Source organism: Rattus norvegicus, chromosome 1, assembly GCF_036323735.1.
Source record: "Rattus norvegicus strain BN/NHsdMcwi chromosome 1, GRCr8, whole genome shotgun sequence".
Lineage (NCBI taxonomy): Eukaryota > Metazoa > Chordata > Mammalia > Rodentia > Muridae > Rattus > Rattus norvegicus.
The window spans coordinates 116,996,862-117,010,388 of record NC_086019.1 but is presented as its reverse complement, the minus strand read 5'-3'; the positions used below and the strand labels follow the sequence as shown (position 1 = coordinate 117,010,388).

Sequence of the window (13,527 nt, the reverse complement as noted above, 5' to 3'; positions counted from 1 at the left end):
TTTGGCTAGGAACTCTATCAGATGTTAACCCATTTCTGGTACTAGAAGTTTCATTTGGTGATAAGAAATGTCTGGTTGGGACTCCTGTCTTCTACATTATTTCATGATTTCATTTAGTTTGCTTTCTTATTTGTATATATTTTAGAAAGCTTCTACTATATTAGGTTTCTATATGGCCACTGAAATGACCCTTAGTTTAGCTGTCTTTCCCCATATTTCCTATCTCAATTCTGTGTTCCCTCCCTTTCCCCATATGACCCCTCCATTTAATACCCTCTCTAATTCACCCATAACTATCTATTCAAATAGTTCTCAGCCTGTGGGTCATGAGTATTTTATGGGTCAAACAATCCTTTTCGAATGGGGGTCACATAAGACATACATTTCCATGATGTAAACTTAGTTAAATTATAGTTATGAAGTAGCAACAAAATATTTTTATCTTGGAGGTCACCAGAACATAAGGAAATGTATTAAAGGGGTTGAATCACTAAGAAGTTTGCAAACTACTAATTCTATTTTTTCCTCCAAAGGAGATCCATTTTCCCCTCCTAGTCCCTTATTCTGTTTGTAACATCTGTGGTTATATGAATTGTAGTTTGCTTATCAATGACTTAATTGCTAGTATCAGAATATATGTGAATATATGTGAATATATGCCATATTTGTCTATCTGGGTCTGGGTTACCTTACTCAATATATTTTTTCTAACTTCATTCATTTACCTATAAATTTTATGATTTTATTTTTAAACTGTTGAGTAATATCCTATTGTATAAATTCAATATATTTTATTTTAATCGATTCACCCACTGATAGACATCTTGGTTGTTTCTAATTTCAGGCTATTAAGAATACAGCATCAATGAATATGGTTGAGCAAGTGTCTGTGTAACAGGAGAAAGCATCCTTTGGGTATATGCCCAAGAGTGGTACAGATGGATCTTGAAATAGATTGATTCCAAGCTTCCTGAGGAACACTGATTTCCATACTAATTTGCACTCCTACCAACAATGGATGAGTGCTTCCCTTGCCCCATATATTCACCAGCATAAGCTTCAGTCATTTGTTTTATTGATCTTAGCCCTTCTGACTGATGTAATATGAAATCTCAGAGTAATTTTGATTTGCATTTCCCTGTTGACTATGGATGTTGAACATTTCTTTAAGAAATTCTCAGTCATTTGAATTTCCTGTTTTGAGAATTCTCTGTTTAAATCTGTACTCAATTTTAAGCTGGGTTATTTGTTTTCTTGATGTGAAGTTGTTTATTTCTTTATATATTTTGGATATTAACCCTATACCAGATTTCTAGGCGGCAAAAGTCTTTTTCCATTCCATATGCTGCCACTTTAGCAGGATGACCATATCTTTTGCCATGCAGATTTTCAGTTTCATGAGGTCCCACTTATGTGAGTTATTTGTTTGCGTGCCTGTTTGCTTGTTTGGTTAGTTTGGTTTGGTTTGGTTTTTGAGACAGGTATTCTTTGTGTAGCCAAAACTGTCCTAGAACTTGTTTTGTAGACCAGGTTGGTCTTGAACTCAGAGATTTACCTGCCTTTGTCTTTCAAGTGCCTCCACAGCAGGTGAGGCCCCATTCATTAATTGCTATTCTTAGTCTATTGCTGTTCTGTTCAGAAACTATTTTCTTGTGCCAATGAGTTTAAGACTCTTCCCCACTTTGTTCGTCATCAGATTCAGTGGATCGAGCCTTATTCTTAGGTCTTTAATACATTTGGAGTTGAGTTTTGTGCTGGGTGATAAGTTTGGATTTATTTAGATAATTCTATATGCAGCCATCCAGTTCTTTTTAGTTTAATTTCCTTGTTTTTAATCATCCAGGAAATGAGAGACTATATGAAAGGGAACAGTATACACACACACACACACACACACACACACACACACACACACACACACATTTACTGAGTTACTTCTACTTCATACTCTGCCTTTTGTACTTCTGGGTTAGGATCAACCTGTTACACACATGCATTTTGGAGGCAGCAATCATTAATCCATAAAAACATGGTTGGAAAATGTATGGGAGACACAGTGATATTTTAGAATGACATTCTGTTTGCTGAGATATCACAAAATCCCTGATAAATTGTTAGTTCACATTGAATTGAGTCTTCAGGGAAAGTTTCCTGATCAGCTTTTTCCCCCATGGCTGTTCAAATGCTCACATAAAACTCAGCTTCTCTGCTCTTAACTCCCCTTTCTCAGAAGGCCTGTACAGTGCTCTGTCCTGTTCTATGTTTCTAAACAGACATGACACAAAATAGTATATGCATACATATTATGCATATAATTTTTATTATATCCCTTTCGCCTTCTCCTTCCTTCCTTTCTCTCCTTCCCTCTTTCCCCCACTCTCCATTTTCTATCTCCATCTCTCTCTCTTTATATGTGTGGATGTGGGCCCTTATGGGGCACAGATTACCTGTGGAAGTCAAAAGACAACTTTCAGGAGTGCAGACTCTCTTGGGACCAATCTTAAATCTTCAGTCTTGCACAGCAATAACTTTTCCTGCTGAACCATTTTAACAGCCCATCTTCTTGAAAATCCATGAATGCCATGATGGATGCCCTCCATTCAAGGCTCCTTCTAATCCGAATTATGCTCCAGTCACAAGACTCTTAAATGGAAAATTTCAAAACATGAATTCCGGTGTATATTTACAAGCTTTTGGTTTTCTATGAACAGCACATTGCCAAGGTTCATGCAAGAGGAATGACAAATGGCTTTAAAACTCATGGAATGTGGCCTACTGTTTAGCACAGCCATAATGGGTACACCTCAGTTGAGACATAGGCCATGATCTACATGTCTTGAAGAGTTCATGATGTTATGAAGTTCTGCTCTGCTTGCTTACTTCCCTCCTAATCTAAGGACTCTATGAAAACTCTAAGGGGGCTTCTAGCCCCTCACTGGGAAGTATCTTGGGCTCTTACAGTAATAATGTTTGATCTCTTTAAGGTAATCCTGCCTGCACAGATTAATGATTCAATCACTACCCTAGGAAAGAACTTAGAGATGTAAGATTGTCAGCTATGACCATCACCCCTAGAAAGCATTTGGAAAAATAAAACTGTTAATGAAGCTAGGTTAAGATGTTTTGCCACAGCACTGCTGTAGACTATCTTAGGGAAGAACTGGAGGTTCAGAAAGTTCACTCTTAATAGTTGAGCTAGGGACTTTTGTGGTCAGGGAGCAAGAACAATGGCAGCACAGGCTGACATGACTCTCACTGAGGCTGGACCAGTGATGATTGGTTTCTTATATCCATTTTTGCCCTCAGCTTCCTGATATCATTTAATAAGAATTGCTGATGAGTAGATAGATATGCGTTATGAGGATTTAAAGTAGACATGACTAATTTTTATATAAATGTTTAGATCTGTGATTCTTTTAAGATTCTTATAAGATTACTTTTAAAGTTAGATAACAAAATAATTATTCCTTTACTTGTGATCATAAATTGCTTCAGCCAGTAAGAGAAACTGGCTGAGAAGACTATCTTGCTTGCTTACACTTTGTCAATCTATAACAAATTACTTAGTTACAAATGAATGTAGGTTCTTGGGAATATTTTGTTTTCTTTACCTGTACTGTGTAAAGTTATTTCTTTTAAAGGTACTGGAGAACATACTGTTTTTTAAATTCATTTGCTAGAGGAAAAGTAAAATGTAATCACATTGTAATTTCATACTTCTTGAAAGATTTTGCTAGGATATATAAGCCATGGGAGAAAGAATAAAGCTGTTGGAACATTGTTCTTTCCACCCATCAACTATGTGTATGTATGTATATGTCTAAAGTTTGCATGAGACTGTGTTGGAACTTTGTTCCATCCATCAAATCCATGTGTATGTATATATGCAAAGCTTGTCTGGGTGTTTGTTCCATTCACCGATTGTGCATATATATGTATGTATATGTATGTACGTGTGAAATGTTCAGAGCCTGGTTGTTGGAACTTTGTTCCATTCACTCACCAGGTATTTGGTATATATGCATATTTGTATATGCACATATGTGTATGTGTGGAAAGCTTACAGCCTTCTTGATGGAGTTTTGCTCTAACCATTCAATGTGTGGATGTGTGGATGTGTGGATGTCTGTCTGTGGATGTTTGCATGTGCATATGTGTGTATGTGTGTAAATATGCATGTATGTATTTGTATGTATGAAGTTATTGAATTCTGCTTTTGCTTCAACTATTCAGTGTGTATGTGTATGTGTGGATGAATTTTCTCTCTTTCCTTTTCTTTCTCACCAGCCTCAAAGATTTAAAACACTTCATAGTTTTTTTCACTGGTCACAGGAGTACCAACCCCAGTAAATTAAGCTTTACTCCATCAAAGAAAAGTCTGCTGAGTAATTTATCTAATCACTGGCTGCTATAGGCAGTAGCTCACATCTGTATCTGGGCCAATCACTATCAGTGGCTTTAAGTATTGACCACCATATCAGCTGCCTGCCTCAGTTTAACCAACCCATAGATGCCAAAGCTGGTTATGGGTTATTGGAAGAATCCAGCCTCTATCCCATTTCTCCTTCTTCTTCTTCTTCTTCTTCTTCTTCTTCTTCTTCTTCTTCTTCTTCTTCTTCTTCTTCTTCTTCTTCTTCTTCTTCTTCTTCTTCTTCTCCTTCTTCTTCTCCTTCTCCTTCTCCTTCTCCTTCTCCTTCTCCTTCTCCTTCTCCTTCTCCTTCTCCTTCTCCTTCTCCTTCTCCTTCTTCTTCTTCTTCTTCTTCTTCTTCTTCTTCTTCTTCTCTCTCTCTCTCTCTCTCTCTCTCTCTCTCTCTCTCTCTCTCTCTCTGTGTGTGAGTGTGTGTATGTGTGTGTGGTATTTTGACCCTAAAACTCACTATTTTACTTAAGATCTGTCATATTTGTTGGATGACCACAACTTTTCATGCTTGTAAGCGCTGCTTCTCTGAGGGCTATTAGGCCAAAGCAGTAAAGCAGTGGTAGGGAATACATTGGTTTAAAATAACACTAGCTGAACCCCAGACATGGACGCTCAATCAAAAGGAGAATTACCTGGTTCACCAAGAGCTACTGAGTTCATGCTCTGCAAAAGCACCAAAATTATAATGTCTAATATATAAGGGAAACTGTGAAAGATAACAAGCTTTTGAGATCAACCCCTAAACCCACCTTTCCCCAGATCTGTGGTGACTCTTCACAATGTGGTTGGAAAGCATCCTCTGAGATGGAGCAGGTAGAGACATTCCTAGTGTTCTTTGGTGCTTTCAGCCTTGTCCCAACACTCTAGTCATCACAGTGAAGTCATATTGGGCCTGTGAACCCTGAAAGAACATCACCAACAATGAGTCATTGTATGATCCTAACCACAGTCCACCACCCACAAGCCTTCTGTGTCTTTTCATTACAGTTTTGTGTGCTTTATTTCTTGTTCCTCCTCTTCCCCTCCTCCTCTTCTTCTTCTTCCTCCTCTTTTTTGTCCTCCTCTTCTTCTTCTTCCTCTTCCTCTTTCCCTTCTTTCCTTCTCTTCCTCTTCTTTTTCCTTCTCATTCCAGGTGTGTTGTTTGGGAAGACAATTGAATAATGATGTATTGTTTTGTGAGCTACTATTAATAAATAACCTGCCCTATCTGCACAGCATTCAGGTTTTTATTTCATTCTTTAATTTACTCTTTACACATTTATAAAAGAGACATATTTTCCTCATTGTGTAGAACATTGGCTCAGAGTTCTCCTATTCCTTGTCATCATTTATATTTGCATTGGCTCTGCATCATACCCTGAAGTGTCTTCTGCTCTGTCTTCAGCCAACACCAGGTTATATTCTTATTGCAATTTAAGCTTGGTAAAAGAATGCATCAAGATTTCATCACACTCTTTGCTGATGATATCAATTAGTGTTTGGTGGATGTGAATACGTTACGTCACACATAGCTACTCACAAAGTGAGAAGTGAGGGGAATGATAACATGGAGGAAAACTAAACTTTTGGCAAAGACGGCAAAGTATCTTAAAATTCACCCTCCTTAAAACTCAGAAGCCTGTGTAAAAGGGATGCTTTTGTACAAGGAGGAAAGGATTCAGGAGCTGAACAAAGGTGATCAATTCACCTACCCTGTTAACATCTCATAGGTTTCATGTTCCCAGGCATCTGACTGTCTCTTTTCCCAGGCTGAAAGGCTTTTCAGAGTGACCACAGATTAAGGGAAAGTATCTTTTCTCTGTTTCAGGAATACCAAATTGATATATTTTTTGCTCAAACCTGGACAGACAGTCGCCTTCGATTCAACAGCACAATGAAAATACTTACTCTGAACAGCAACATGGTGGGTTTGATATGGATACCAGACACCATCTTTCGAAACTCTAAAACAGCAGAGGCTCACTGGATCACCACACCCAACCAGCTCCTTAGAATCTGGAATGATGGGAAAATCCTTTACACATTAAGGTAAAATGCCATATAGCTCTCTTGTTTTTTTTTTAAACTGCCAATTAATGAAATCCAAGATAGTATTTTCTGCTGCTATACCAACAACCCAGGAAACACAAACAAAGGGAAATAGATTTACTAGTGGCTGGACTTATGAAAAACAAGGGACCTTTCTGTTTCAAATATTAATCTCCATGGGCTCAGGGATCCAAAGTGCTTTCATGAAACAAAAAGGACTACAGTAAAACACAAGATGGGAAATCCCTGCGGGGCGGATGTTCTCTTCAGAGTGCTGTCTCCCACTCCTCTTTGAATGTCTCTGTGAACATCTTCAGACCTTGACTTCAAAAGAAAGTAATTCCTTTAACTAGAAAAAACATGACTCTTCTGCAAGTTAGATCATAGTAGCTAAGGAAAGAAGGACCTTAAAAAGATAGCTCCTTCGAACTACATGTGAAAGGTCTGTTTCCTAAAAAAAAGGCAAAAGGATTAAGGACCAGGACAAAGGTGATCAGTTTACTTACCCTGATACAGGTTTCAGGTTTCTATGTACCTGCCTGTCTCTTTTCCAAGGCTGAGAGACTTTTCAGATTGACAATAAGTTAAGGGAGATCAGCTTCCTTTGACTTTTCCTTTTCCTAAGCTCCCTTAAGACTTCTTTGTAGCTTCTAAAGTTCTCCTTCATTCCGTATTCATTATAGAGATTTTAATTATGAGACATCATGGCACTGAGGAGAAATTGTGATGCCTAGTACTAAAGTTTCCATAGCACCAGTAGACACATATCCACATCAAAATGGGAAGGTAATATCAAAGTCCAAGGGAAGTAAATTTCCAAACAGGGACCAACAGAAAGAACAATAAAGAGTCACAGCAGGGAAGTTTGGTGATGAAATGAGCTGAGAAAGATGAAATTTGTAACAGGCTTCTCATCAATCACAAAGGGCTAGGAAGGAGACTCAGAAAAGAAGCTGATCCTGAGTTTAACAGTGCTGAGCCGGGCTGGTCCTAGATTATAAGATTGTCAATACACAGCAAATATAAACTGTCTTCACATAGGACAGCTGCCACCTGCCTGGGGCAATGGAGAGAGGTGCCCGAGGAAGAAATGTCATGGAAATAAGTGGATTTGGCCTAATACCTGTGTAGGCCAACATACCAGCTTCAAATGGAAGGATTTTATTAGAACAAATTGAACCAATGGCTTAGAAAACAACAGCCACTTTTTTTTTCCTCTACTGTCAGTTGGCATGCATCTCTAGGAACTCCTGGAGCTTTACTGGAACTTTTCTTTCAACATTTAAAAGCAAAGCAGAATACCACAGTAAGAAAACAACCGAAGGGCCCTACTGAATTAAACATAGTGAGGGTGACACTGTGTCTTGACATGGGGTGACAATGTCCTGGAATTACTGTCCCTCAAGCCTGATGTCTGATGGCTTACCTACCTTGGAAGCCTGGGCTATGCTGTTGCTGATCTCAAATGATGCTGGTCTCTTTTGCAGGCTTACCATCAATGCAGAGTGCCAGCTGCAACTGCATAACTTCCCCATGGATGCGCATGCCTGCCCTTTGACCTTCTCTAGCTGTGAGTACACAGGGGATCTTCACTTGGATGGGAGCTTTGAGGCTGGATCTAGCTGGGCTGGGTCTGGTTTCCAGTGTTCAGTCTTATTGTTGATGGCACTGTTACTTTTTTTTTTCCAGAGCTGAGGACTGAACCCAGGGCCTCAGACTCAGAGCAAGCGCTCTACCACTGGGGAGCTAAATCCCCAACCCCGATGGCACTGTTATTAAACAACCAGAGAAAACCAGTAACAGATGCATCTTTGGCATCTAGACTTCATTACACATAAAATTGCAGAACAACATTTTGTTTTGTCTTCCATTTAGTGTGTTTGCTTGATTGGTTTTATTTTTTGTTTATTCTTTTTGTAACTTTGATTAAGGAGAGAGTGACACTGTTACTGATGATGTCACTGACAGATTTCAGAGGTTAATGGTACATTCATTCCACAAGGAGACCAATAATAATGAACTATGTCTATGTTTTGGAATCATTTGTCAATTTTTTTAGGTTTAATATTTGAAGATTTAGGGTTTAGTGAAGATCTTCGCCTTGAATGTACTTGTATTTCTCCTGAAACAGATGGTGATTGATTTAGATGATTCCTAACATTAAGTGCATGAGTACACGCACAAGGACATATCAAATATCAGATGCATCTGCTAACTTACAAAGCTTTTGGTAAAGGTCAATATGGAAATACACCCGTTTGAATTTATGGTGGTTTAGTTTAAATGCGGTAATTGCAAGTACTTCTATATGTATACATGACTCACAGACATTTAAAAAACCTTATTGCCTTTCTTTAAAATTGGATATAAAGCATCCCTGGCAAATCTGAGAGTGTCTCAGTCCAACAGACTGTGGAATCAGGGGACACACAACTTCAGAATTGGTTTTAAGTTCAGAGAAATCCAAGATGCAGCACAGAATTTCACTGACCTCCTCGACTTGGCTTAAAAAGTAATTTCATGTTCATAGCTGAACCTAAACTTACCATTCATGGCACTTGCTGTTTACTGTTTGTTGATGGCATAAATGGCTGGTACCTAGCACTTGAATGCATATGTCTCCAGTGTGGTAAACTTAAACAGAGATCCCTTTGGGAACTTATTCTCTCTATTTAAAAGTCAGGGAATGGCCAGCTCTCCTGCAGGCTTATGAGGTGCTTGGGCATCTGTAGACACATTACATGACTCTGAGTGATCTGTACAAGTAATATTTATCACTGGGCAGCTGCTTCTGCTGTTCTTTCCAATATGTCCACATGCTGTAAACGCAGCTATTGAGTATGTAAGTCAAGTTGTTATTTTATACTACCAGGCTTTCAGTTCGCTCCTTTTTCTAACTAATCTACTCAATTTTGTATTTCTTTACCAAGTTTTTAATGGCTTCTATTTTGAAATTTTTTTCAAAAATATTCATGTCTATGAGACACATTTGTACAATTAGTTGCTGACTCATTTGCTAATTTGAATTAATGTTTCCTAGGAACTCTTCTAAGAATTTCTTTATGACTTTTATTGAGGCCTTATGCTTTCTAAGCAAGCATTAAACTAACTACACTTGCACCCGTCTTCACATCTCTGCCAATGATTCCCGCCCTGTAGTCAGTGGTAATTATTGATCTCGTTAGTATCACTACAGGTTAGGTGACTGGTCCAGAATTTCTTTGCTAGTGTCTGGCCTCTTTTACTCAGCAGGATGTCGTTGTGAGCCACTCATGTTGGCACATTAGTTAGTAGTTCATTTTTTCTCACTTTAGAGTTTAAGCCTGAGAAGCTGGGTTGCACATATGGTGTAAACTTAAGTCTACACATTTTTGAAATTTCAGTCCTTAGAGTATACATTCCTAAGTTAGAAAAGCACTTTTACACTCCTTCTCAGGCAAGGATGGATAGGAGTCTCCTTTTAGAAGGACTTCAAGAGACCTTCAGCTGAGGGCTTTTGCCTCTGGAATCCTATGTTCTGCCAGGGCCTGGCCTTGGTCCTGATCATGTTCCTTGCCTGGATGGAATTCTCAGGCTCCCTGAGGAAGCCAGCACAGATGGCAGGGTCCGAGTGTTCTAGGATGGGAATCCCATTAACATTCCAGCTTCTTCCTCTGTGAGTTTCCCTTACACCCCTTTGCTTTCAAAATCTGGTTAACTATTTTACAATATTATTTAGGGATTCCATTCCAGAATAAGATCATCTATGTATGACATTTGCTCTATTTCCAAAGAGAAAATAGCTTATGGAAGAAAAAAGAATCTATCTATCTATCCGTCTGTCTGTCTGTCTGTCTGTCTATCTATCTATCTATCTACCTACCTATCTATCTATCGCCGTCTGATACTAGTTGATAATTGGAATAAAGTACCAAGAATTGGTCTCTTACAATTTGTAAGACCAGACATAATTAATTCTGTGTCTGGTATAGGACTATTGTGGAAGATGGTTACAGTGAAAGTAAAGGATGAGACATATAGAGGGATCTATATTCATATTGATATTAAATATTCATTATATTAATATATATTAAATGTTTAAAAACAGTTTTAAAACAATGTGTGAGTGTTTTGCCTACATGTTTATCTGCGAGCCATCAGAGAACCTAGTTCCCATGATGGAGGTCAGAGGTTGTCATAATCGCATGGAGCTAGAGTTACAGATGGATGTGAGTCACACCTTGCAGGTCCTAAGTATTGAACTTGAGCCTTCCGCAAGAGCAGTATTCACTCTCAACCACTGAGATGTCTCTACAGCCCCTATAATCTCTTTCTAGAAAAATAATTAAAACAAAATACATAGAAATTACTATTTTAATTCTTTCCTTACAATTATTTTGAAAATAGTTTATTTCCTTATTGTTTTTTTTTCTTGGTTAAATATCAGCATTGTGATAAATGTCTTCTTCTTGGTTGATTGATTAGAATCCATGACCATTATTTCTTTTGTGGTTTAACTTCCAGAAGTTGTATGGCTTTTGAAATACTTGTAGAGCTGATATGTCACAATTCCAATGTGTGGGTACTCTTCAACTTATAGTTGAAAATATGTCCAGATATATGCATTATTATCTTAAAGACACCTAGCTCACAGATATGTTGATTGCCACTAACATACTAAGCACCATAGCTCAGAAATTGAGCACTCCAGTGTTCATTTTGCACCCTTAATGATCACAAGGTACATTGATTACTTTAGTTGCTACTGCTATCCAGAGTTACCAGAGAGAAATATGTGAATACAGCAGCAGGGGAAATACCCATATATACCGAACTGTATTCTAAAATTGGATGTTGCTTTCTCAGTATCCAAAGGTACAAAAAAATAAGTCTAATCATCACAAGAAATATTGGGCTCTGTGTGTGTGTGTGTGTGTGTGTGTGTTATGAGTATAGAGATACAACAAATGTGTAGAGTCAGTTCTATACTTTTTTACATGATTTCCTTTATTCACTGTTAAATTATATCAATCCTCTGTGTACTTTCATTATAATTAAAAAAAACAAATGTTATGAAAAGTCTTTTGACCAAAAATGATACACAATGGGAAAATAAGCACATAAAGAATTTACAAATAATTGAAAGTTGGTAAATGTGAGTTAAAATCAAGAAGAGCTATCACTTTGAATGGTTAAAATGGCTGAAATGCAGAGCAGTAGTAAGAAGAAACTGGACATTCTGCTGATGGGAATATAAAATGGCAGACTATAGAGAGCCATTTAGAAGTTCCTTTCAAAACTAAAACTAGATAGTGCATAGTTAGACATTGACCCCTGAGATACATGGTATATAATCATGTAATCATGAAGACCTACATATGGATATTCATAGAGACCTACCAATGAATATTCATAAAGATATATCTATGAATATTCATGAAGACCTACCTAGGGACATTCAGAACATTATTGCTTTTCTTGCCTGGAGACCAACCCTCTGTGTACCCCAAGTCTGCCTTGAATTCCAGTCTTCCTCAGCTTCTCAGTGCTGCCACTACAGGCATACACCATCTTGTCCAGCTGCAACTGATCCCTCAGGCCTCTCAGTGCATGAGGGAAGGCATCCTTATGCCTGTTGTGCATGAGTTGCTGAGAAAGTTACTCTTAGACCCTTATTCTGGACACTCAGCAATCAAAATAAGCCGGTTACTGATTTGTGCAGCAGCACTGGTTGTACTTCCACAGAATTTAAGCTGAATGTGAAGCCTCGAAGCCCATTCATTCATGTGTGGTCCTAAGCATGCTTGAAGTGACTGGGAAGTGGAAGCCAAGGTAGAATCATTGAGTGGGAAAGCATCCTGTAATTGAAGAGAAATCTTTAATTTTATTAGGGTGATAATGCTCAGCAAAGCTTCAGTGCAATCTGTATAAAAAACCCCAGATATATTTTGACCTCAAAATTGGCAAGTTAGTCCTAAAGTCTTGAAGAAAACTGCAAAAACACCAAAAGGATCAAAATACTCTTATTGAAAAAATTTATATGGCCTCATACATGTGATTTCAAATATGCTCACCGGCAACAATAACCAAGTCAGTATCTGGAGACACTGGTTAATTAATGTTTGACAAGGGTACCAGCATAATTCAGTGGGGAAGGATGGCCTTTTCCACCAACACTATGGAGATACTGGCATGTGTATGTGCCATAGAATGAAGCTGCATTCCAAAGGCAAGCTAAGCACCCTTTAGATGATAACAAGTGTGGGTCCAGGGACTGTGGCTTAGCTGATGGTGGCTCATCTGGGGAGCCAGAAGTACAAATAACAAAGGAAAAAATAGACAAAGCGAGTGGCGCTGTGTTGAAAACTGTCACACCTCAAAGGACACGATCAAGATAGTGAAAGGTCAGCCTCCAGAAAAAAAGAGTTGGTTGTATGTCATCCATCTGAAATCTCCTTCAATAGGGCAGCTGCATGCCTGGAGGAAATGGAATCTGGTTAGTCATCCCAGGTACACTGCTCTGCGTTATGAGAAATTTTCTAAAGGAAGGAAATACATTAACCTGTTGTTGTCTGGAAATAAAATTTCCCCTTCACAACAGTTAATTTCATATTTATCAAGGTTGTCTAATATACTTGAAGAAGGAGACACATAATGCTGGAAAGTAGCAAATGTCAGTCAGCATTCAATGTTAGCCCCCAGGAGACACATCAGGGAGTGGTGGTGATGGTGATCAACTAAATATTACAACTATGAGGCAGTTGCTCTTCAATATTCACAGATTCCAGCTAAGACAGAATATTGCTGTGAGATTACATGTGCTAGGAATGCTAGGAATGACACCATTAATGTTTCATGAATGTGACTGCCTAAATATGAGCTGAACAAAGATGACTCAATAGACATGTTATCATGCATGGGGAAAGCTCAAGAAACCTCAAGCCTACACAAAGAACTAGGAAGAAGGAATACAGAGAAAGGGAGAAACAGTCTTCTCCAGAGAAAAGCATGCCAATTGGTTATACAATACCAAGTGGTCAGCCCTGAAAACATACAAGTAACAATATACAGAGCAGGTTGTATTTACATATATAGCAATA

General features: G+C 38.3%; 1 protein-coding gene across 2 annotated transcripts in view; it reads left to right on the top strand.

Annotated features, from left to right (window-relative positions):
• Positions 1–13,527, top strand: part of Gabrg3 (gamma-aminobutyric acid type A receptor subunit gamma 3) — a 623,439-nt gene that overhangs the window by 376,382 nt on the left and 233,530 nt on the right. For both annotated transcript variants that reach the window (XM_017589765.3, NM_024370.3), the window contains exons 4-5: positions 6,228–6,448; positions 7,936–8,018. In XM_017589765.3, the coding sequence (XP_017445254.1) occupies positions 6,228–6,448; positions 7,936–8,018 (304 nt within the window). The remainder of the gene's footprint in view (positions 1–6,227; positions 6,449–7,935; positions 8,019–13,527) is intronic.